Consider the following 26,642-nt stretch of genomic DNA (forward strand, 5'->3'; position numbering starts at 1 on the left):
AAACATAAACTGGTATATCTATTTAGAAAACTGATTGGCGGTATCTACTAAATCTGAACATCATTCCCCATGACTTAATAGGTTTATACCCACTGAAATGTATCTATATGTTTGCCAAATATGTGTATAATAATGTTCACAAGCACAATGCTTACAGTAACCCTAAGTGGAAAAACAAACTAAGTATCCTTAAACATACTGAGCAGGTGAATCATCAAACAAAGACAAAGACAAATCAAAAATAATAATGAACAAGCCAAGTATGGTGGTGCATACCTATAATCCCAGCACTCTGGAAGGCTGAGGCAAGAGAATCATAACTTTGAGCCTAGACTAGACAAGTTAGTGACTTGGCAAGATCATTACTCAAAAGGAAAAACAAGAAAGGAGATGAGAAAGAACAAGTCACAAATACACACTACAACCTGGAAACATCTTCCAACCATAACACAGAGTGAAAGAAGTAATGTACTAAAGAGTACTGTTAAGGTTGATACATTGTATCAACTTGAGAAGTTTAGAAGTTTAACTGAGAGACTCAGCAGGGAGCCAGGGTTCTTACTTTGTAAATATTGTCATCCTTTGCAAGAAAACAGACTTTGGGAGTGTTACACCCACCCTGGAAGCAGGAGGTGGCCTGCGTAAAATATAAGGAAGAAGGAAAGGCTTGTTTTCCACTTTGTTCTGGCTGCAGCCTTGGAGTGTTGCCCCAGTGCCACATCATCCTGCTTTGGAGCCAGCTGATTATCATCTGAAAACTCCACAAACAGTAAGCATAAACCTTTTCTTCTTTAATTTTGAGTGTCTGGTATTTTGTCTCAGCATTGAAAGAAAAATAACCAAGACAAGTACATACCATGGAATAGTCAGAAACATGAAAAGTAATACATAATGTTAGTCTTCATGGTGGTTTTCTCTGATGGGGAGCAGTGGTAGGCAAAGGACTGAAGGCGCTTTTTAAGGGACCACTATATTCGTGAGTACTGACCACGCAAATGCATATTCATTACATAAAAATAAATGAAGTACTACATTCATGGCTTGCATATTTTCCCGTGCATATACTGCATTTCAATGAAATGACAAAATCCCCACAATTCTGAAGACTTTTAGTTAGCACATTATGTTACTGCAAGATAGTAATTCTATCTAATAATTATCTCCTTCAAGATTAAACTAAACATAATTTAGAGTTCCAATGGGTTTAGAGGACATAGTTCAAAAATTCCATACAGGAAACAGTAATCATAGTGGTAAAATTTCTTTAAAATGAAATCCTTTCATGTATATCTGTCTTTGAGAATAATCCAGACTTTTACTATTTGAAATGTTACAACACTATAGAACTAAAGACACTAATTCAGATAATTCACATTAAAATAAAAAATAAGAAATTAATTCAAAGTTGTGTAGGACTTAAAACATGCCAGATATGCCTTTAGTATATTATACTACTACTAATACAACTAAGACATAACATTTGCTTATTAAAATGCAAGTAGATTCTATTGAGAAATTACTATATTCAAAGCAACCCGAGTCCTTGATAGCCATTCTTCCAGTTAATCTTTAAAACAACTGCATTAAACATTATAGACCTTGAGCTCAGTATATAATCCATCACAGTTGAATCATTTTCACTACTTTAAAGAGCAATACCAATTAATATGTCATCAATATATCAAAATAAATATGGCAAACATAATTGGTAGCATGAGAGCAAATAATGATAAAAATTTAAACAATGATTTTTAAATAAAAAACTTCTTGAAAATAACCCCCATTCACCCAAAATCTGCTCTGCAAAACTTTCAAAGAAGATTGATTACTCATAATACTTGCTCATTCATGTCTGACTCATTTGCCATTTAATACCACCTTGAAGAAAGGTACCAACACTGAATGTTAGCCCAAGCTTGTCAAATTGTACTTTACAGAATTATCCATACCAAATTTTAAAGGATCTCACATTAACTATTCAATAACCATTACTTATCGAGACTATAATTTGTTATCGCAATGCATAATATTAAAGACATGGGAATATTAGCATTTTGCATCATGCTGTTAATGATGTGCTGGGGGTGGTCCTTGGTGGAGAAAGATAAGGGACGGTTTTCCCACAGGTTTTTAATTCTGATTTTGAAATTTTAAAAAAGGCTCAGGGGCCATTTCTGAGAAGGCTTTAAAATAAAAATTAAATAGTTTTGTCTGTTTAAATGGGAAAAATATGTAAAAGAGTAGTGTTGGAATAATTTTTTTTTACTAAGTTATACTTTCTCATGAAATGGAAAATTTACTTAAGGTAGTAAGATGAATTTTTTAAAAAGTTTTCCTTGGAAGTGATTAGAAGACCAAAATAAGCCTCTTTAGGATTAAATAAGCTTTGAAAGTTGTTCCTGAAAAAATCAGATTCATGTGTCTCTCCTGTCCGTATAAGGGCACTAATCCTATCCACGGGGCTCCATTCTTGTGATCGTATTACCTCCTAAACATCCCACATCTAAATACCATCACTTTGAGAATTGAGATTTTTAACATGAATTTTCAGGGGACATGGACATTCGGTCCACTGCAATCCATGTTAATGACTCAAGAACCAAGAATGATTAGATGTGATACATCACCCACATTGTAACATGAAATGTAACAACCTGAAATATCCTATCAATTATGTTTTTTGAGGTTGTCTGTTCCTTTCTGCCATTTCCTATTTACTTGTCATTGTTTACTGTAACAAAGATTTAAATAATGGATATTTCTAAACTGCTACATTAATGACTTATCTATATATTTTAAAATCTATCCTCTTATATCATTTCCTAAAAATAGAACAAGATTTATTCAAGCAGTAAAATAATTTACCTGCAAAATATTTTAAAATAATTCTATCACATGTCCCAAAAACTCACGTTAATGAGTTAAATCCTGCTTTTGTAAGCTGGGGAAAAGCTCAGTCTTTTTCTATTTGAATGACTAATTTGTTCATTTATAAATCGGTAGTAGAGGAGAAAGGGTGATGGCAGGAAGGTTTTCCAGGAGGAGCAAAGGAAGACCAGACTTTCAGGAGCAAGACCTTGTTAAAAAAAATTCTAACATACCAGAAACTTGACACAAGAGGTGTTTGGTGTGGTACTAAAGCCTGAACCCAAGGCCTCACACCCCCAGAGATGGGCTCTGCCAGGGTGACAGTTAATCTTGACTGTAAACACGATTGCCTTGACAGGCACTCAGGAGATCTGTAAAGCACACTTCTGGACCTGCCTTGGGGGTGGGGGGTAATGGGGCGTGGCCTTAGGGACTACATCTGATCCCTGGCTCCTTCCCTCTGGCTCTCGCCCTGTCTCTCTGCTTCCTGCTGCCAATGCAATCCTCTGGACTCCACTATGTCCTTCCACCGTGATGTTTCTGCCTTGGAGCAACCTGAGTGACCATGGACTGAAATTTCTAAAACGTGAGCCACAGAAATCTTTTCTCCTTTAAATTGTAGCAAGTATTTTTGCCCAGTAACAAAAAGCTGACTACACAGCCCCGAGCTACAGTCCCCAAGCCTTGTTTTGTTTTTTAAAATGATTCTGTTGGCAATGCTCAGATGTAGATGTAGGAAGGCCTCCAGACCACTGTACTACAGCGGTTTCTAGTGTAAAGTGAGAGATCCAGAGTTGACATTGTTGACTAGGATAATGACAGGGAAAGAAGAAAAGGAGAATTATTTGGAAAGACATGTGTAAGGCAAGAATGAACATAATTTCCCATCTGATTGAAGAGACAAAATAAATAAAAGACAGTATGAAAGTTTCCAGCAAAGGCAATGAAGAAAATCAGATTCCTTTTGTAGAAAAGAGTCAAGAGATATGGTAACAAGGTTTGTGTTTTAGATATATTTGGTGCATGGGTGGTGTTTTGTTATCCTCTGATTACACTAATAATATCAGCAAGAAAAAAGAAATGGGATGTTTTATGTTCTAAATCTAAAGGTTCTGTGACAAGATTTTAATTAAGGTGAATATTATATGTTTACAATTGTTTGGTGACTTTGCACTATAGCTGTGGAGAGGAGAACTTTGTAAAGTCTATTGTCCTTCTATATTTTATGGATGACATTTTTCTTTCTCTCATCCTTCTAGACTGTGTGTGTGAGAGATCTGCATAGTGTGATATAATTAGTATATATGTGTGTGCTGTGTAAATTGTGTGTGATTGTATTGTGAAGTATGTATACTGTGTGTGACGTGTGCTTAAGGTATGTGTGAGGTGTGTGGTATATGCGTGGGAGAGACATATATGAGTTTGGTGTATGTGGTTGTGCTGCAATGTATGTGTTGTGTGAAATATGTACAGTGTGTATTGTATGTGTGATGTGTTAGGAATGTGTATTTTCATGTATGAGGTGTGTTTGTGAGGTGAATTTGGTTTGTGTCACATGATTGGTGTATATGTGTGTTGCATGTGAAAAGGGTGTGTAGTGTGCTTTGTGGGTGTGCCTATGTATGTGTCATTGGACATATTCGTCAGGGGCTGCAAAGGATGAGACAGTGATATACCCTGCAAATGACTAGGAAACAGGCATTAGGGTTGCAATACAAAAGCCTAGTATTTAAAGGCTTCACACTTACCAGCTATGGATTTTAGAAAAAACACAGAAATTAATTATAGCAGCATTATGAACATGAACTTTTTGACTGAATTTCCTCATTTCTCTATTGTCCCCAAATATCAGTGAAAGTTAATCAGCCCTGAGAGAATACCACTCATTGTCTCAATCAGAAAGCAAGAGAGAAGAATGATTCATGCTTATGGATTGATTCCTATTGGTTAAATTCTTGTGTTAATTAGTACATGATATCCCTCCAACTTCAAAAGGTAGAGATTGTTTTCCTAAATTATAGATAAGAAGCTTGATCTTCAGAGATGCCAAGAATTTCTCCAAGGTCTCAAGTAGCAGGATGCTATTTGGGGTACTTAAACCCAGGCCAATGTGACTCCATAGCTAGGCATTCAGTCATTTGGAAAAATCTAGTAGAATTTACTTAGTCATGAGGACTTCCACTATCTGGACTATTTAGAGCCTGACTTACTTCTTAAAGAAGGAAATTAGATAACCGCTTGATTCAATGAGATTTCAACAGACAAATCCCTCCTCCCATAACCCTTCTTCTCCTCTGACCCCTTTCCCCATCCCCTCACCCCTCTCCTGTACACTCTTCCCTTCCTTCTCCTTCCTTTGCACCCCTCCCAATACAACCTTTTGTTTTATAGAGTAATATTAAACTAAAATGCTCCATGATGACAAAATCCTACCAAGTCCAATTTCTGTTCCATTATCCACTTTATTAGATTATTCTAAGACAGGTCTCTAAATAGAGTAGCAGAAGTTATTGCTTTCTAATCTATACTTGCATATAAATGTGTATGGACAAATATTATCAATATTTGCCACCAAATAGCTTCAAAATTTGGGAAAGATTTTCTATGGTGCTGTTATTAGCAAGCGGAAATAATAAGGGGATACTTTATGGAATTGCTGTTGGGATTAAATTAAACGCTCTGTGACACATTTGTATAGTGCCTGATGCAGAGGAAGAATATGTAAAAAGTTTCAGATTGTGTATACTTTTGTGAAAATACTTATATAACTGAAGAGTAATTTTGCTTATTATCTTTGTAAACTATTTCTCAGTTTTCCAACACTATCCGCACCTCTCCTTGTTGAAGAATCCATTACTATAGTTTCAAATAAACAGCCCTTCCCAAATTATTACCTATTTCTAATGCCTGTAATCAAACACTTGTGTCTGTTCTCTCTAGAGGGGCTGTGCTTAACATATTCAATTACATTTACAAAACCCTTGAGATTTTTCAGGATGCAACAAAGGTTTCTATTTTTATTATTGTCATCTGGCACTTTGTGTCTATTTTATTTCTATGGCTTCAGCAACAATAATAGGTTACTCTTCCCAAATTTCTCAATATGATGAATGGAACTTAGTTACCTAAATATTATCTACTCTAATTTTCAATGTTCTTTTGGACACTTGGATTTAATGTATCATCTTTCTAGAATATACTATTAGTGCACTGATATAAAGACTTCGTTAGGTGCCTCTTCAACCATGATTGAAATATTTTTGTTAAATATGTGATTCAGAAAACCAGTAATTTTTTTTACCTGGGTTGCTTATTAGATGGACATAAAATGCTTCTAAATGTGCTGCTCATCATAATCTATAATAAAAAAATCAGCTGAAGACAATATTGTTTTTTATTCTCAAACACACACCGTCTTATTGAACATGACAATGCTTTCTACTACGTTTTTTGAAATACAATTCAAAGGTATCAATGATCTAAAATTCTTTCTTTGTGATCTTTCTCTAGAAGCTCCACAGAAGTGAGTATGTCAACAAAGAGAGAAAAAGTCAAGCACATAGTAACTGAACTAATATTTCACTTGCTTTAAATTTCCTGTCATGTACTTACAGGGTTTTATAGTGGAGAGAAACTTTGAAAAGTAATGAAAGTATAGGACAACTTCTTTTAACCATAAAGAATAGTAAGATTATCAGCACGGGCCATTCATGTTTAAATCTCAGACTTCTGAGTCATGATGTCAATAGCGTCATTTTAAGAAATACTCCCTAGCTTACCACTGAAAGTGCTCACCATTTTATGACATACTAGATAAGTTACTCTTAGACAATACCTGGAATGCTTATCTAACTAGAAACACTTTTCAACATGTGCAAGAAAAGGCAGACAGTGGAAGGGGAGAATCCTGCACCCTACATTTATTTATAATATGAACACCTAAAAGCCACCTAGAGTCTATCTAGTTTTTATCATGAATGTTGTTGCTACTGATACTTCCTGAGACAGACTACAGAGTCGGAAAATAGTTGACTAAACTAAAATATTATGAAAGATTTTTCAGTGTTTCCAATAGTGTTTCTCTGAACTTCTTCTACCAAAATAGCTTATCCCCTGAAAACTCAGCTTAATAAGGTTTTTGGCTATTTTTTTCAAACATTCCCACCCCAATCTTGATATAGTTTAAAGAAAAGTGTAAAAAATAAAATGTCTTGCCAACATTAGTCCTTGTAGTATGATTGGTATTCCTAACTTAATTATTTTTAGTTAAAAATCGTGAGTAATGTATGTTAAATTATAAAGGTAGGCCTCAAAAGCAAAGACTGCATTTTTAGTATAAATTTTATTCTAGAATTTGACATCACTGGCGATGAGAAATTGAGTCTTACCCACAGGACTCCAGCTGTGATGCATTAGAGCTAAGAAGAAAATTAGACCTATGTTTCCACTGTAGCACTTCCAAGTTAGATGAGAATTAGAATCCCTAATTTGGTAAGAGAAATGAAAGCAAAATAGTATTAACTTGGCTAATAACTTGAGAATTTACACAGTTGTAAAATGGTATCTAGCTTTTACATGCTTAAAGTACTTTCTCCCTAGTTGAATAGATCAAGATTCTTAAAGTGTTATTTATTAATTGCATACATTTGTTTATTTTTAATTGCTTTAGATTTTTTGGCAGAAAATTAGTCCTGAATGACTAATGAATGAAAGCATTATTTTATGAGATATTAAATAAGATGATTGTTCAGCATATTCAAATGTTATATCCTTTTCTATAATTTGCCACATAAACATTGGCATACATCAGTATTCCATGAGTTACATGTTCCTAGTTTTCAGGGATAATGATAATATAATCTGGGATACCTAAATTAGAAATTAGGATTTAAGTTAAAGAAACCTAGTGGGTTAGAAAGTACTTCAGAATACAAATAAGTAAACTAATATTGTTACCACATATGACTGATCTTAAAATAGCCAGTGTTTAAATTAAATAAAATAATTAAAATAAGAAGCTTCCTGACCTTCATAAAGGGACCATCATAAAATTTTTTATTAGCATGTGTTTTCAGTACACATAGTTTACAGTCACTTGGGGAGTGGTTATGTGTACATACTACAGTTTTTCTTTTTTATTATCCCTGTCCCTTTAGCCCCCTCACCTCTTCCTTTAATTCCTCTATCCCAGTTTTCATTCTTGATGACATTATGAACCTTAGCTCATGGTATCACATACAGTGTTTACATTCACTGAAGTCATTAGGTTCCTGTACATGGTATAACTTTATTCTACTTATTTCTGCTTCTACTCCTCCTGACCTCTCACTTTCGTTCCCTTGGACCCCAGCCAGGTACAGGCACGTACCTGTAATCCAAGAGCTTGCAAAGCTGAGCCAGGAGGTTCCCTGCAAGTTCAAGGCCAGCCTGGGCTACACAGTGCGTTTAAGGCCAGCCTGGACTATATCGTGCAACCCTGCCTCAAACAAACAAGCACACAAACCATAAAGGGCATTTATGAAAACCCACAGGTAACATAATTGTAAGATCATTTCCAGTGATGAAAAACAACATTTTCATTGAGATTAGGAAAATGACAAGGATATCCAGTCTTACTTTCAATATTATACAGAAGTGTAAGCTAAAACAATCAAGAAGGAGGAAGAAATAAAGACATCCAAACTGGAAAAGAAGATGTAAATTTACCTCTTTTTATAGATAATATGATCTGATATACAGAAAATCATAATACATGCAAAAACAAATGAATTGAATTCAACAAAGTTGCAGGATATAATATATGCTAAAAATCACGTATTCTTGTACACTAGAAATGAATAACCTGACCATGACACTTATAATAACATCAAAAAATAAAATAGTTAGAATGCATTTAACCATAAGAGTGTGAGGCTGACACAGTGAAAATTACAAAGCATTACTGAGAGAAATCAAGGAAGACCTTCATAAATGCAAAGTTATCCCATGTTCATGGATTGGAATACTCAATGCAGTAAAATTGTTAGTATTTCCCAAAGCCATCTACAGATTATATGTAATCCCTAATCAATATCTCAATTTTATCTAATATTAAAATTCATACAGTATTTCAAGAGAGGTCAAATAGCCGAAACATTTCCTCTTTTCTAAACAGAGTTTGTGTTTGAAGTCATAAAAATGTTAGTTAGATAAATTGATAGTTATATAACATTGGGTCTGTACTAAATGCCACTCAGTTGCACATTTTAAAATGGTTCATTTTACATAATGTGGGTTTTTTTAACTTCAATAAAATTATCAAATTATTTATCAGTCTAAAATGAATACTATAGAAATTGCTGGAAATTTTTATCTCAGTATGTTTTAGAAATTGAGAAATAGCAAGCATTTGTTTCTGTGTCCTTTATAAGACAAAACCTTAGGCCATGTAAGTGAAGACAAATCCAGTAATATCACTAAGACTGCAGTTGCTGAAAGTGAAGACCAGTTCTTTTTATTATTTACAATAGTCTTTATTTCAACTTTATTGAAGTAGTGATTAATGCTGTTCTTAATTTTACAATAATTTTAGTAGCTATTTATTAAATACTTGGCAACAGAGTATAAATTATTTTAAGCCTTGGTTGCCTAACTGTAGATAGCAATAACTCTTCCAAGTATGTAGTGAGGATATCACCAGATTGTTTATGTAAAGCAGACTTTGTGGAATGCAGTAAACAATTGTTAAGCTTGAGTTGTATTATTTAAAGGAAAACACTCTAAATCCTAAAGCCATCTCTGTCATGTCTTTGTTTGATATTTCATAGGTTTTTCTTCTGTGGTAGTGGCAAGGTAAGAAAGAGGAAGATTTATTTTGGGGTTTTTCTTTGTTCTTTTGTTTTGTTTGTTTTTGTTTTTTTGAGACAGAGTTTTGCTATGCAGTTGAGGCTGGCCTTGAGCTCACTTTGTAGCCCAAGCTAGTCTCGAACTCGCAACGATCCTCCTTCCTCAGTCTCTCAAGTGCTGGGATTACAGGTATGCGCCACCACACTCAGTTGGAAGACTTATTTTTAAGATGGGATTTTTCTAAAGAAGAGTACCATAGACCTCCAAAGTTACCTTTGAACATTTTTCTATATTTCAAGAAACTGCATTCCTATTACTATTTGCTTATGGATATAATTTTCTAATTAATCACCTAAGAAGATATAGGATGAAAATTGGAATGGCAGAGTTCTATATCTTTTATGTACCAAATTCATCTTTGAGGTCTTTATGTCTTACTTAGTCCTTTTGTTTGTGTGATAAAGGGCCAACTTGATTATTTCTCTCAACGAAGAGCAATGTGAGAATAGATAGATTTTTAAGAGTTTCAAACTGAAGTTTCCAAAGTGAGCAGAAACACTTTATGAGCTCTCACCATTCTGAAAGTATTTTATTAGTAGGAGTTAATGAAATTAGAATTCCCCTTATAAAGCTCAAGTGAGATCAGTTTCTAGTACCAAAAAAATTCCTCAAGTGAGAAAATAGTCAACAATAGAAGTACTATTAAAAACCAGATTATGAATTTCAAAGGAAAAGAAAGATACTGATTTCAAAGGCTTACAATTGTGAATTTTTTTAGTTATTTTTTCATTATAATACCTTAAGATTTAAGTTATTAATTTGTTAGTAATTCCATCTGATAACTACAAAACAGCCAGGCAAGGTACTTCATCCTATACTTAGTGATGAGGGTAAACTTCCTAGGAATCTTTAAAAAATTATCCAGGTGAATAAATATGTCCTTCCAATTAGAAAACAGAGTAACCAAGCATAAAACAGATTTGAGAGACCCCCATTCCAAGAATTTTATAGGTTCAATATTTTAAATCCAAAATCATTAAACATTTACTACCTGTGTCACTGTTAGGAGATCAGTTAGATTTACATTTCTATCAAATAGAAATAGTAATGCTAATGTCTTAGAGTGGTGATGTGAATTAAATGAAATAATCTGTGTAAAGTGCTTAGTACGATACCTAGCAGAGATTTGGTGTTGTTTAGGGATGGTACCATCAGAATACCTGAATAAAATGTATGTTTAAATGCACAACTCAATGTTGTCCCTATTTGTACAGATTTTTAAAAGGATAATAACATATTCTTTTAGAAATAGTTAATGAAATAGCAACAAATATCACCTATATATTAAGTTCTATTACCCCAAACTTGCTAGGAGAGCTACATAAAACTTTGTAAAAATTATCCAGAAAAATCATAAGAGAAGACTTATGAGGTTATTAAATTGGAAAGTGAAAGACTGGCCACTGTATTCTTACCACCATCAAAAGGCTTGCCTCCTACAGGTAGGCAGCATGAGAAGGGAGAAACAACCAGACCCATCCCTGTGCACCTGGCACCATCTGGATGGTTGTTCTTCAAGCCACCAGTGCATGCAAGGAGAAACATCCAGATATGCCTCATGCACCTGCAAGCTGCCATTGAAGCACCTTTTTCTGTGGACAGCCAGTACAGGCTGAGAGAATCAGATAAACATGCCCCCAAGCAGCTGCCATCATTGGGGGAGTTCCCATGAAGGCTGAGAGAAAAAGCAGGCCCACCATCACACAGCACTGGCCATCAGGGAAGCCACAAGGTAGCCACACAGGTCTGGAGAAGCCCACCCCATTCCCCACTGCTTCCCCAGGAACCTGGGTCCAGAGAAACCCAGGTGCCTGGCTCCTTCCCCTACACTGTGGAGGGGCAACTAACATAGGAATCACCTGGGATCTCACAACTGGTTTTTTGGGAGGACCCCAAGAAAATGTCAAGGTGAAGGAGCAAAAGGCAATCTCAGACCTCCAGCCTACAGAGAATAAGTCTCGGAAATACAGTGATGGAAGAAAATGGAAGTCACACACCTGAAATCTCTGAAAGGCCAGCAACTGAAATAAAGAAACAACTTCATGAGGTTGTAAAAGTAATCAGATCAGAAATGATATATCAGGTAAAAGAAGAATTAACAAACATAGTGAAAGAATTGCTGAGCAGATCTAAAGAACACATAGATAAAAGAGAGGATCACAGAAAAATGATGGAAACCTTGAATGAACAGTATAAGAAGGAATTACAATGCATGAAATGGATTCAAAGAGATATCTAGGAAATTAAAAACTCCATTAAAGCTGGTAAAACTACTTGAAAGAAACTAAAGATGGTATTTCAGACCTTAAAGACAGGATTGCAGCTAGCGATTATGAAAGAAAAGATTTCTTTAAAAAAAAACAAGGAACCAAGAAATAACACTTCAATAGCTGTATGAAAACACAAAGAAAAGCAGCTTAAGAATGATAGGTGTTATAGAAAAAGGCGGGGCCAACATAAATGACCTAAAAGAACATTAACAGAAGTAATAGTAGAAAACTTCCCAAACATGGGAAAAGGACCTAGCATATAGATAACTGTGTATAGAACTCCCACTAGCCATATCCAAAATAAATTTACTCTCACACATATAATAATCAAGGTCCCAGAAATTCAGCACAAGAACAGAATATTAAAGGCTATTAAAGGCTTTTAGCAAAAAGAACAGATCACCTATAAAGGAAAACCCACCAGAATCATGACAGACTTCTCAACACAAACCATCAAGTCAAGAAGAGCTGCTTGAAGTGTTTTAAATCCTGAAATAAAACAAGTTCCAACAGATGTACTTTGCAAAACTATTTTTCAAAATTGATGGAAAAATAAGATACTTCCATGATAAAGAACAACTGAACGAATTCATGGACCACCAAACCAACCCTACAAAGAACACTGAAGGATACTCTAGAGAGTGATAAAGATGACGATGACTCCAGGAACAGCAACAGAGGGGGATCACCAAAAAGGTAGGCAATTAAACAAAGGAGAAAAGTAGGTGGCCACCAGCAGGAGAGTCGCATGAGGCAGAAATGAGCCAGTGCCTGCAGTTATAACTATTAATGTAGATGGCCTGAATTCACCAATGAAAAGAAACACAGGGAGAGTATATCAAGAAACAAGATCCATCAATATGCTGTATACAAACAACACATTAACTCAAAAGATAATTAATAGACCAAAAGTCAAAGGAGAGAAAACAATTGTTCCATGTGACAGAAAATCAGAAAAAAGCAGGGGTACCTTGCCCATCAACTGCAGAATAGATAAGAAAGAGATGGTATTTCCATACAATGGAAAATCACTGAGCTATAAAGAAGGATAATCTTGAGGCTCTTGTGGGTAAATGGAAGCAGCAACTTGAGATCACGCTCACAGGTGAAATGGTTTGGACTCATATGGGTGAACATCGTGTTATGTCCTATTGTAAAAAGCTGAAGGAGTTAGTGGGATCCAAAATGTACAATAGATATTATGAAAGTGATGGAGAGGAAACATCTGAAAAGAGAAGGTGGTAACCATTGTTAATTTCCTATTATCTTGTTTTGAATTCCTGTATTGTTTTCATAATTTCATTAGGTTCCATCTTGTTTGATTTTACTGTGTTTGATGCTATGGAGAGCTGTTTGGAAGATAACAGGATGTATTATGGTAACCACTTTTGATTTTCTCCCTACATGGTTTTGAAGTCCTGTAACACTTTCATTGTTTTGTTCTGATTATCTTTATTCTGTTTGGTTTGCTTTTATTCTCTTTAACATAAATAAAAAGTAAATAATAAGTTGGAAAATGACCATTTTATTGGTTTCACATTTCAGTCTCCACAATAACCCCTAAAGAATATTAGGCTACTCCATAATATGTCATAAAAACTTATTTTTGCAGTATAGCTCTCTATAATTTTACTCAGGTTGTTTTATTGGTTACTAAAGATCATTGAGTCCAATGTGATGCCTTCTTGCCTTTAAGAATCAAATACATAAGGCAGGCAGGGATAAAATCTTGCTATTTTTTAAAAATAAAAGTTCATTCTACATGGAATACTCTATTACTATGTGGTTCAGATTCCATTTATGAATCTATTGGAATGATAATTCTCTGCCATTCTGCAGACTCTTCACTCATCATGGCTTATTTTCCTATATGTTTTATCATTTTGGAATTGGAGCTTATGCTTGGTGAAGTGGTATAAGTATAATTTTGTGATGGTTGAGTTACAGCATGTCTTTGTAGATAGGGTTTCCAGATGCTTCTGCTCGTTGTCACAGGACTCTGACCACAGGACCAGCAGAACCACTTTCATCTCAGAGAAGAGGACCCTCACTCATCGCATTCTATACTCAGTGCTAGCAGAGCACAACCTGACTCATCTGCTGTTTTTGGGGACCTGGCCTAGATCCCCAATCTAGGCCCCAATCTCTCAAACAAGTATGTGGCAAATAAATGAAACAAGTGGTATGATTTTAGGACTCCAGGAGGATCAAAACCCTATGCAGAGTCAAGACTCTGTGGGCTAAGACAATAAATGCCTCTAGGTGGCCCGTATTTATTTAGTTTTCAAAGAAGGGGTTAGAGTGGAAAACACAGGAAACTGAACAGACTCCGGGAGTGGTTCCAAGCCTTTTCCAAGTAACAGATTATGTTAATTTAGGAGCAGTATTTTAGGAGAAGATCTCTATGTTGCATTTCACTACAGAAATGAAATGCCTGCAGCTACAGTCTTTAATTAGTTAATTGGAGTTGGAGCTAGTTGTCCTCAGCTGTGACCTTATCTTGCCCTGTGAGGTGTCTCTGTTCGCTGGTCAGCCATGACCCAGCCATGCTACAGCCCTGCACATGTGTTCAATTTCCAGTTTCAACATCTCCCAACATGCTGTCATGACCACTGGCATTAACAGCCCATGAAAAAACTCTGAATCTCAGGTTCTCTACCTTTGAGACAGGAAATGGCCCAAATGCTACTATTATTGCAAGAGATAACATGCTTCAGAATGGAATAATGGAGTAACTTACACATGGAAAAAGACTAACTTGTAAAATTCTTTCTTTCTACATGAGTTGAATGGATTCATGTATAATATATATACCAGTAATGTAATACCTATTTTCTTGCTTTTAAAATGAGATGTAATTAACAAGTCAGAGATTTAAGAATACATATATTCTAAAAATCTTATTATAAGGGTACAAGAAAGGAGGAAGAAGAGGAACAAAGAACAAATGGAAATATGAAAAGCAAATAGCCTAATATTTATTTAAATTCAAGCATATCCATATTTATTTGCATGTAAATGGATGGAACTGCCGAATTTAAGTCATAGATTGTCAGATTTGACAAAATAGCAATGAAACTACATACTACTTACAAGAAACCTACTATGTAGATGAAAACATACTGTCTTCTCCCCAGAATAAACCTGGCCAGAGAATAATCACCCTTGAAAACTGAGATAAAACATGTCTGCCCCAATCAGCCAATCCTTGCCTTGCCTGCCATCAGTATTCTCTTGCTCAGTGGCTACTCTAAGGCAGGAGCATAATAATATAGGAGATCTAAAAATCATTATGAGCAACTATCTAATCTTCATTTAATGTTCTGCCAAACAACAGTAAAACACACATTCTTTCAAGTGTGTACACAAAAAATTTACTATACTAGATGATTTCCTGAGCCATAAATATAAAACAAATCTGATTAAATTTAAAAGGGTTTGATGACACATGACTGTAATCCTAGTACCCAGGAGGCTGTGGTTGGAGGACTGGCACAAATGTAGCCAGCCTGTTCTAATAATGAGTTCAAGTTCAGCCTGAACTAATCATGAGACCCTCTCTAAAAAAAAAAAAACAAAAAACAAAAATAATAAATAAATAAATAGGTTGAAAACAAAGTATATCCTCTGATTATAATAGAAGGGAACTAAAAATCAAAAGTGAAAAATATCTGCAAAATCTCCCATACTCTTAAAACTTTAAACACCAAGTTCCAGAGACAATATATGTAGCTCAGAGATAGAATGCTTGCCTAGCATGCATGAGGCCCTGAGTTCAATTCCCAGCACCACCAGACAAAAGAAAATGAAGGGAAAAAAAGCACACCACTCCCGTATATTCCCAGGGTTAAAAGAAGAAATCACAATAAATTCAATTTCAAGATTTAAAAAATAATATACAGCTAAAGAGGTGTTTAGTGGAAAGTTTATACTATGTTTACATTAGAACAAAAGTGAGATATCAAATAAATGACTTAACCTGTGTGAAGAAACATGAGAAAAATATAAGCCTAAAGAAATCACAGGAAAGGAAATAATAAAATTGTTTTAAAAATAGTAAACATTAAAACAGTTGAGAAAATCAATGAAACCAAAGTCTGAGTTATGAAAAGATAGATATTTATAATTCTATGCAGAGGGATCAAGAGAAAATACAGATTATTAATAGCAGGAATAAAAAGGGAGATATCAGTATCCAGTAAATACACCTTTTCAAAGGGTAATATCTGGATACTAAGATGAAACAGACAAATTCTTTGAAAATTATGAATTTTTAGTTCTTAAACTGAAATAAATCAAATAATGATATATCAATAAAAGAATTTGAATTGATCATTTAAAACTTCATCATAAAAAAGTAGACCCACTGGTGAATTCCTCTAAATATTTAAGAAATAAGTATTACTAATTCCATATAAGCACTTCCAGAAATAGAAAAGAGCAAAACATATCCCATCTCACTTTATGAGACCAGAATACTCTGCCATCTAAACCCAGATAAGGTAAATTACACCTCAAGAAAGTTCACTTAAAATAGAAATCTTCTAGGTCATGAAATGATTCTAAGATTTGTTATGATTTATCAGAAAAACCTAGAACAGAAACTCAAGCAGCATAAATGTTCATTTGGCCTCACTCAAAAGAAGTCTATAAGGTTAGCAGTCCTAGGCATGATAGTGGTAGCTCTGTGGTATCATTCATGACCCAAGTTCTTTTCTTTACACTCATTCAACTTTTCCATGTGCGTTTCCAAAAGTTCTTCACTACACTTCCCGTGGTAGCCACATAGATGTATCTAACTGCAAGAGAGTCTGAGTACATTATGTGTACATTAGGAAAAAGAACTTGTATAAATATTTTAATACTAAATTTTATTGAGACATGAGAGTTATACAAGTTACCTTTACAATTATAAGAGGTGCTCAAAGTGGTGGCCATTAGCTTCCAGACATTTATTAGTACAGCAAACTGCTGAAGTGTGTACACACTTTTCTAGCTGATTCTGTACATACCATCTTTCCTTTCTGGCACCAGTACACCCAGCTAACAGAGGTTTCTTCTGGGCATGGACAACCAAGCTACAAGAAAGCTATTAACTTTAAATATGTACATTCAAATGCTTCTTAATACAATGGGTCTCAATTTATAGTCCAGAGACCCAGGAATACTTGTCTCTGTGTGTTTGTGCATTCCCTTAAAAAAATACCTAGCAATTTTATAAAAGGCCTGAAAAGCCAAACACTTTGATTGTAAATGTGACACTTTATCAAAAAACTGGTTGAGTCTATCAGACAGCAAAATGTAGAGTAACTTGGGTAGTTTCATTATCAATGCCAGACCCTCACCTTCCAATGTTATTTAAGCTATATTAAATATCTGCCATTCCATTTTTGTATTTTCTGTCTTTGCATGGAATATTCTTTCCTGACATTTAAGAATTTCTCACATGGAGTTTTTAATCATATTTGTCATCCTTTACACGTGTTTTCCCTGCTCTGTTGTATACTTTACTGGTATAGGAGTCATACTTTGCTTGATGCTGTTATCCCTATTGCCCTAGATGAGGGATGGTGAACTTGTTAGAGCTTTCAATGATACAGATAGCCTGCTGCACACACACACACTGGTCCATAATAAAATTTGTGCAAGTCATAGCCAATGATGCAATCAGTTCTATGTCTATAATTCTGTAGTCATCTCAGGATACAAGCAGAAGAAATATGTAAATGTGTCTCTATAACCAACAACTCAGTCCTCATTTGTGTAGCAGGGCTTTTTAAAACACAGCAGACAGACAACTGTAGTTTACTGTCAAGAAGTCTTCAAGTGGGGGTTTAAAACACAGGTGAAGTTTTGCCTTTGTCCAATGTCAGCTATTCAGGCTTAAGTCATTCTTTCCTAGTTATTCAAATCCACTCTTCTTTTCTTCTTAGAGTATACTATTGAACCATATTTTTCAGGTTGTCTATCAGATTTTTGCATCAGATAGAATTCTAGCCAATAAAATACAAAGGGAGGAGAAGTGGTCCTTTCCAATACAAACTGGTACACCCCACCATCTACCACCACCTGTGTTCTATCGTCCTTTTCCTCCTCCCAATGAACCTAGATGGGAATAACCATGGTGACATTGTAATTACACCACCCTGGAAGTCACTATAGTAGATAGTCACTCAAGATTTTGTTCCCAAATATCAGCAGGAAACAGAGACCCTTATAATGGGGAACTCCTATTCTCCATCAAAGGAAACCACTAAATATTTAGGGTTTATTTGCTCCTGAAGTTTCACTTAACCCTAACAGTGTGTAATATTTAATTCACAAACAAGATAATAGCTATAAATCCTTAACACAAACCCTAGCACCTCAGGTAGGAAAAGAATCAAGTGTTATATTCAGAACAAGGTTTGGATAAGAAACAGATAATGAATATGCTCTATAAACTAAAAGTGCTATACTAATATTAGATCTTCTAGAGCTGTTACTTGTGGGTAGACCCAAACAAGTGAAATTTCACTTCCATGAAGCCTTTTCTAGGGAACTGAAATGAAATTAAGTGTTCCATGACCACTTGCATGTTTTGACTTTAACCTTGTACTGTATACATAGAAATAAACACACTTCCTTCTTATGCTGGATCTGCTTGCACTGTTACATGTTTAAATATTCTGCAATTCAGGGCATTCATTTAATAGGGTACTTTTACAGACAGCCGATGTGAAACTTCATGCATTGCCTCATACAAAGTCAGGCTGGTAGCTGATGCTGATATATCTTATGCAGATGTGATTAATGGCAAAAACCCAGAACTGAGGTGAAAATGATCTAAGTAAAGTGAGAAACCACACAGGACGCCTATCTGCTCCAAAGATCTCCTCCCCCCAGGTCTTAAGGTGCAGTCACAAATCTGCAAGTGAGAGAGAAACAATGAATTCTAATTATGGTGTCTTCCATGTACAAACAAAAAACTTTTAAAAACATTTCTGGCTGCCCTGACCAGTGTTCTCACTTCAGAACATTAGTAATGCCCAGATTACGCCTGTCTTTTACAGCAACTAACAAGCACCAGGAAGCTAACATACAGCTTGAAGAAATTAGTCATCTGTATTTGAATGCCTCTGCTGACGATGGTACATCCATTATTACTGGAGTTTCTTCCATTTGTGTAACTTTTAACATTAAAGGGATTAGGTTTTACTTATCAAATTTTCACTTTCATCTGTGGCTTTTAAACACTGCACATGACAAAGTATGTTAAAAATAAGAAAAATGACCAAGATGGAAGGCAGGAATGATCAGTTCTCCAAGCCTTTGTGTTCTATTTTTATCCTGACATTGCTTCCTTTTAAGGAAGCAACACTTTTGTTTTTATTTGAAACCTTTTATAAGGCAAACAGGGTTCTGAATGGATACATTGTATTGTTTCAGTGTGCTAACTCAATTAGCATGAGTTATAGAGAATGAATTAATATAATGTTCTCATGGGGGTTATTAGATATTAGACAAATGTTGTCTTTGTATGTTAAAACTACCAAAGCTGGGTGCTATGGTTTAAGGCACACAAAAATAGACCGTTCATCGTGCTTCATTCATTGATTTATACAACAAATATTTTCAAGTTCAAGCTAAATACCAGACATCATGCTTAGTGTTAAAATAAATAAAACTCAATTGCTGTTCTCTAAGAACTCTGTCTAGGTGGGAACTAATTTAAAAACAAGAATTTGATGTCATAAATTATATGAAGTGAATATACCATATTATTCGAACATTTAATTCAAACTTTACTTGCTCTCTAGCTATAATTGTAAGCATTATTAAAAATTGTTTCCAAGGTTGCTTCGATATTTTATGATCTCTTTTTTAAAAATCTCATGAAAGATAAAATTGTCTCCCAAATGGTCATAATTGAAAGAGAATGGACAAATAATTACATTACAAGAAATTATCTGGATGCCAGGAGGGAAATAATAAATTTCATCAAACCCCCAATTTTTTAAAACCATACTGGAATTCATCATTCAGCAAGTGTGGATTACATACCTCCTGAGTGCTCACCAGTTAACCTCAGCCTTACAGGGGCAGTGACCTGGTCTTTGCTGGTTGTGCTCATCCAGTGGCATAAAATAGAAGATCGGTTCATATTTTATTGAATAACTATTGAGCTTTTAGGTAGTAGAGCTTTCAGGGCATTTGCCAGATTCTTGGTAAGCCCTGGAAGCACACCTCCTACTATACAGAGCTCACAGTCTAATAGACAGATGATGTTATTACTGAGGTTTAAATATACTATCAAGAAAACAATGATTAGAGGAACAGAGCTGTAAGAGTGGCACTTTCAACAAAGCATAGGGCTAAAGTAGACTTCACCTCTAAAGCTTTCAATATGATTTCTTCCATTTTCACATGCATGCACAGACAATGCACTGCAATCACTGCCTGCTGTTATAAACGAGAACTTTCCTTTTTTCTAAAACAAACTTTCAAGGTGCTGGGGAGGCTCCTGGTCATGGTTGTGACATAGACAGTGTCCCTATCCTTTACTACTTGGCCTGCACCCATCCTGAACCACAACCTCTCAGCTCCATACTTGACTGCTTTTGGAAATGGGCCACCCTCCCTGCTTTTAAATCATTGCCAATGCATACTCAGTCTTTCTATTTAACATTTTATTTACATTTAGTAAATAAATTTAGTAAAATGTAAATAAAATAGCGTTAACACTGAAATTAGAAAACCAATGGCACTTCGGATATCACTACTCTTTAACCACATCAAAACTTTTGTTTTAAACACGAGTTAAACCAGTGTATGGTGGAGATGGGTTTCCAAGAACCGTGCTTCGTGACACTGTCACAGTAAAATGCCCACCATAGTTGAATCCTAGCGCAGTAAACTTCTGCATGTATATTTCAGTATACACACCTGTTACATTTTGCTATTGTGAAATACTAAGGATGACTGGGAAATCGCATTGGGCAGAGATTCTTCACTGTAACATTTATCAAAATGAAATGCAACCTATCATATAAAAGTGAGTCTTAGGAACGTCCGAAGGAGTAGTCCAGGAGAAGCTCTTTTTTTTTTAAACTGTGGCCACTCTATTTAATCAAGAGTTCAGCATCTTAAGTATTTCTTTGATCCAAATGGCATACTGAAGCTTGCTAACCCTATATGAAAGAAGTCAACTCTGTGAGTAAAGCAGTGTCACCGAGCAAAGACAGAAGTAGTAAAGGAAGCGTTGGGAGTCAGGAGTGGTCCATTGGATGTGGTTGAAGAAGCAGACTCGGACGGGATCACAATCCTTAGTTCACCAGCCCCTGGCTCATTAGTGACCCTTGGAAATGCTTTCCACGACCCAGGAGGTTCTTTGCAGACGCCCACCCGCGCTGCAGGAAGCCTTTACCCCTGGGAGCCTGAATTGAGGAGCCCGTGTTGTCCCCTCTGAAGTTAAGGACCTGTTTTTCCTTCCCACCCGCCCGCTGGGACGCCTCCAGAGGGAACTAGAAGCTGCGCTCCGCCGCCGGAGAAAAAGAAGCCACCTCCCGGGCGCCGGGCCCGGCTCTTGTGGCTTTGAAAACTTTCCAGCGCGCGTGCCACGGAGACGCGCGGCGGCCGGGTGGGACCCACGCGGCGCGCGCCTCCCGCGAGGAACTTTTCCGCGCGCCGGCGGCGGCTGTCACTCGCTTGGCGACGCGCCTCCCCCTGCCCGGGAGCCCTTCCCGGCCCTGCCTCCTCCCTCCGGGCCAGCCTCGCGCGGGCGCCCGCACTCCGCGTCTCGGTCGCCGGCCCGGCCGCAGGCAGGCACCGGCGTCCCGGCCCCGCCACCCCGCCGCCCGCGCGTGGCTCCACGGCATGGCCCGGCGTGGCCCCGCGCCCTGAGCGCCCGCTGCGGGGCGTCCGCTGCGAGGCCACGCAGGAGGAAGGGGCTCGCCCCGGGCCACTGCTGCTCCCCCCGACTTTCCGCCAATGGTCCAGAGCGACATGGCCAAGTCGCCTCCCACGGCGGCGGCGGCGGCGGCGCAGGAGATCCAGATGGAGCTGCTGGAGGGCGCGGCGCCCGCGGGGGCGCCCGGGGCACAGGTAGCGACGGCGCGGCGCCCTCGGCCGGTCGGCGGGTCGGTCGGTCGGTCGGTCGGTCGGCAAGCCGCGCTCTCCCGCCACCCCGGCCGGCCTCGCGGTCCCTCCTCCCTCCTCCCTCGCGTCTCCGCGGCCACCTCCTCCTCCTGCCGCGCCGCGCCGCCGCTCCTCTGCGGGCGCGCGGACCCTGCCCCTCGGCGGCTCCCCAACTCCTCTAGCTTCCATTTTTCTCTGCTTTGGCAAAGCAAGTGGGAAGGGGCGGGGGAGACCTGCGGGTCCCCGCTGCAGGCGTCTCGGGGCTGCTGGGCTCGGCCCACCTCGTCCCTGCCAGGGAGAGAGGTACATGGACAGACATGAACCAGGCGAGCGGACTGGACCTGCTCAAGATCGTGAGTCCGGGTGGGCGGGAGGGGGCTCCGCTTCCCCGCACTCCGTCCCTTCTGGCCCGGCTCGGCAGGGTGCGTGAGATCTGGCCGAGGTGGCCAGGGAGCTGGGACGGTGGATCCCCGGAGGTGTCCGTAGATCGACCCGGATCGCCCTGGCCACCTGGAGGATTACATCCATTATCCCCGCGGGCCCGTGGCTTACCTGACCCTCTGCCTCCTTTTTCTCAAGGGGGAGCGAGTTGGGGACTAGAAAGTTGTTATTTTTCCATTCCTCTTGAAATGTTAGCCACACCGGGGAACTCCCCGGATCCCCTTCCACTACTCTGAGTATTCGCGGTTGCTGGAAAAATTCTGCCCGGCTGCTTGTTGTGAAATAGGAGAAGTCGGTAGTAGGCGTCGGGCAACGGTAAAGTGGCTTTTACGTAGGGCTTTGGCAGGTAGAGTTTGGATTACAGACACCTCAGGTCTTGGCGATAAGGAGTCTCTCAACTTTTATCCTAGCAGGGAACTGCCTTCAGACTCCTAGCTTTGTTCTGGTTGTGTGTAGCTACTCAAGGTTTAGAGTCAAGCTTCATGCTGAAGACTTGTCTTTGCTTAATGGCATTGGCTTGCTGGTTTCAAGCTTATGTTTGCCAGCTTGTAAGTTGTGGCAAGATGATATGCGTGTGTGCACATATTCGTGCACACGAAAAGCGCACTGGATAGAAGATGCAAGCGTATCATTCCAGTAATAGGATGGGAATGAGACAGAGATTGCAAATGTTTTGTTGCTGTTTTGATAGGTAGAAATGACTAAATAGTCTGTTACTGTGGTAATAATGGTGGTTCCCAGAAGCATGCTATTTGAGCTTTATTGAACTTTCTTTGACCCCATAGGAAATAAATATGCTAATTTAAAACACATAATTTGATTTGAGATGGGAGAAGAATGTAGAAACTAAGAACTTGTATAGTCAGAAATTCATTTCTCTTGTAGTGGTGAAACACAGCAAGATGTTAGTCTGCTCCATCCTTTTACGTTCACAAGCAGAGCTGAGACGTGTAACTAACCAGCCGCAGTCCCATCTAGTGTCTGCCAGAGGATCTGAATTCTAACCCCACATTGGTTTTACATTCCTGATTTTATCTAGATGCTTGACAGGTTAGATGAGAGTGAAAAATGTATTTGGGGACCTTGGTTGTGCCAGGATGAAAGTCTTGACTATTGATAGATGAAGGGACTTTTAGAGCTGCTTTTTTTTTTTGACTTTCCTTGAGGGATTTTTTTAGGAAAAGTTTTTATTTGTCTGACAAAAAATAGTTCCTGAATTGTCGAAAGATCAAAGTGAAGGCTGACGTAAAGCTGGACTGCATTCAGATAAGAGATTCTAATTAGTGATTTATATAATTAATCATGTGGAAATGATTCCAATGTAAAAAAGATGCGATTTCTCCTCGAAGAACTTACATTCCAGTAGCTGCAAGTATGACAAAGGTTTAGCAATTGTACAGTAGGGATATCTAAGGAAATAATATTAGAAGTCACAGATACTCTATTTTGAGTTAATCTGCAAGAGCTATATAGAAAAGTGGCAGCTGAAAAGAAATGGGAAAGTGGCCGAGATTTTCATTTAAAAGGAGGAAATCCTAAGGGAGGAAAACCTGAAACTCATAGAAGTTGGAAGTCTTAGTTATAGATACCTTTATAATCCCTGTTTCAAAGAGAGGAAATGTGAAGATTGGGTACAGTTGGAAATCAGACTGACGAGATTTGAGGCCACATCTTGGACACTTTGGAATGTTTAGTGTATTGCACCAGAGATGTATGGAAAAGGTTTGGAAAGGAATCATGATACCTCACTGGAACCCTCCACTTGAAAATGTTTTGTAGGATGGTGATGAGTCCAGAGATAGAGTCACTAGCTAGAAAGGAAGATTGATATAACGGTTTGGCTCTAAGTTAATAAAACCTAACTTTTTAAGGATGAAAGCATCATGGATACAATAGGTCCATGACCAGACATTTCCAAGATCAATCCACAGGAATTGGCAAATGATAACATAGATACCAGGTAACACAGTGAAGAGAGGAATGGGTTTCTATAAAGCAGATGAGGTGTAAATATTCCATTGTAACAATATCTGTCTCCCTGCTATCTCTGTGTTCCAAAACTGGAAGTAATTTTACTTGAATTGTGTTCATATCACAGCTATTGTTTGAGAGCAACATTGCTTATTTTATAGCTGATAAATCCTGGTATTATAGGGTTTGTGTGAAACTTGGCTAGGCCAACTAGTCTGTGTCTGGGCAGAACAGACCAGTCATAAAACTGCAGAGAATCGAGGCTGTCTTTGGAACATTCGCCCTTTTTTGAAGCCCTAAGGAATAGTAATTCCACTTAGAAATGGAACTTCCATTTGCAAATGGAGCCTCTAAGTAGTTGTGGTTTCTAAGAGTCTTTTTGTTTGTTTGTTTTCCTCAGGATTATAAGTTTTATATGAGCAGTGTGAAAGGTGAAGATTCATAAACTCTTGCCATTTATTTATTTGAAGCAATAATGCTGTGTATGGGACTGAACAACCTTCATTCCTTCCAACCCCTTTCCAAGCACAGTGTTCTGAGCACAGTGGTTCTATTTCTTACAAATTCTTGAAAGTTCTGATTTAACATTTTTGTCATTTTTTAAGGTAATCTGTTGAACAGTTTCAGTGTCAGTTGAAGCACAGGTCACCTCCAAAGTCAAAGTACTCGTACAGATGTCCAACCTGTGAGCTTTCACTGTCCACTGCAGTAGCCACTAGCTACCTGTGGCTCCTGAGTATCTGGACTGCAGCTAGTCTGAACTGAGCATGCTATAAATGTGAAGTCCACAGCAGATATCAAAGATCTCTGTCAGTGGTGGTGAACCTATAGCATGTGTGCCACTGGCTCTTTGTTAACACTGGAAGCTCTGGCAGGTTTACTATCATGGTCTGTGTTAAAGACTCAAACCCATCTACACTAATCACTTGGAAATGGATTGCATATTGATATGATAAAAATATTTCAGATCATAATTTCTCTGCTGCTCTTTGCCTTTTCAGCATGACTACTGGGAAGTGTCAGTCATGTGGGTCCTCGGATAATATTTGTGTTGGAAGGCATTGCTTGAAAGTTGTAACTAGTAATTCTCCAGAGTGGTCAAGCTGCTGGATAAAGGGATGGAAAGCAGGTGATAGGGATTGAAAACAGGAGGGTGACAGAAGCGGAAGTGGAGGGGAAATGAGAGCAGTAGCTGGGCAATTGAGGCTTCAAGGAGATTGTAACCAGCATCTCCAGTCACACCCGAAAATGAACAGACTGCAAGCATGGGGCCTGTTTGCTTTGCTCCTGGCAACAGCTCTCAGCTGGTTGCACCCTAGCTCAGTGGAGCCTGCCAGCTGCTTTGCAAGCACCTTACAGCCCCGTGTGGCAGTATCCTGCTGAAGAACTGCTTCAGCCTTTTTCCTGTGACTTTTGAACCAAGACAGCACCGTTTTCCTGAGACTTTCTTATGTCTGTGGTACAAGGTAGTGTTGTGTAGTCTCCAGTTGCAACAGTCCTGGGTGCTGTGCTTTATGTTTTGTTAAAGCTTTCACTGTTCATCACCAGTCGGCTTCCTTTTGAATTGAATGGTATTTTTATTCCAGGGTTGCATGAGAGAAAATTTTTTAAAAATGCTGTTCAGAATTTCTGAGTGAGTTTTACTGAGTGAATTAATGGTCAGTTGTTCTGGTGGTTTTATGCTGCTTTTCTGTGGGTCTTCGCTTTTTATGTATAGACCTACTTTACCAGTTGCTGAAGCTAACTCCTGTGCATTATGTAGTACAGCCTTGATCTTTCAAGAAAAGCTGAGCAAAGCATGTTAACCTTGTAGGGGACAGTAAGGAGGTAGCTCCCTTCGGTTTTATGACTGTGGGACGTGTCTATGCAGTACTCTACAAATACTATATGGCAAATGCCATATGTTACTTTTATAACTAACAAAAGTTGAAATTTATTATAGTACTAAATGAACTGTGTCTTTCTTAGAGATCTTCCTGAGCCTGGCAGGAGATGGATTTTTAAAAAGATTTAGTTTGTCCCCAGGCGTTTCCTGTCCTTTTTGTCACAGGGTTAATATCTGAAGAGGACTTAAAGATGAGATGGAGCAAA

General features: G+C 37.9%; 1 protein-coding gene and 1 long non-coding RNA gene across 5 annotated transcripts in view; one reads left to right on the plus strand and one right to left on the minus strand.

The window, feature by feature from the left end:
- LOC106025971 (uncharacterized) overlaps positions 1–23,094 on the minus strand; it is a 51,389-nt gene extending 28,295 nt beyond the window's left edge. Inside the window, exon 1 of the long non-coding RNA XR_001199577.2 lies at positions 22,692–23,094. This is a non-coding gene — a long non-coding RNA (uncharacterized LOC106025971). The remainder of the gene's footprint in view (positions 1–22,691) is intronic.
- Cacnb2 (calcium voltage-gated channel auxiliary subunit beta 2) overlaps positions 21,897–26,642 on the plus strand; it is a 342,332-nt gene continuing 337,586 nt past the window's right edge. Inside the window, exon 1 of one of the 4 annotated variants that reach the window (XM_063237565.1) lies at positions 21,897–22,106. In XM_063237565.1, coding sequence (XP_063093635.1) covers positions 21,993–22,106 — 114 coding nt within the window. In that variant the 5' untranslated portion in view covers positions 21,897–21,992. Of the gene's footprint in view, positions 22,107–22,286; positions 22,493–26,642 lie in introns of those variants that run through there. The other 3 variants (XM_063237564.1, XM_013144540.3, XM_013144538.3) reach the window with 3 other exon arrangements.

The sequence above is a fragment of the Cavia porcellus genome, unplaced genomic scaffold (assembly GCF_034190915.1).
Source record: "Cavia porcellus strain 051 isolate PalLab524CR breed Dunkin Hartley unplaced genomic scaffold, mCavPor4.1 scaffold_27, whole genome shotgun sequence".
NCBI lineage: Eukaryota > Metazoa > Chordata > Mammalia > Rodentia > Caviidae > Cavia > Cavia porcellus.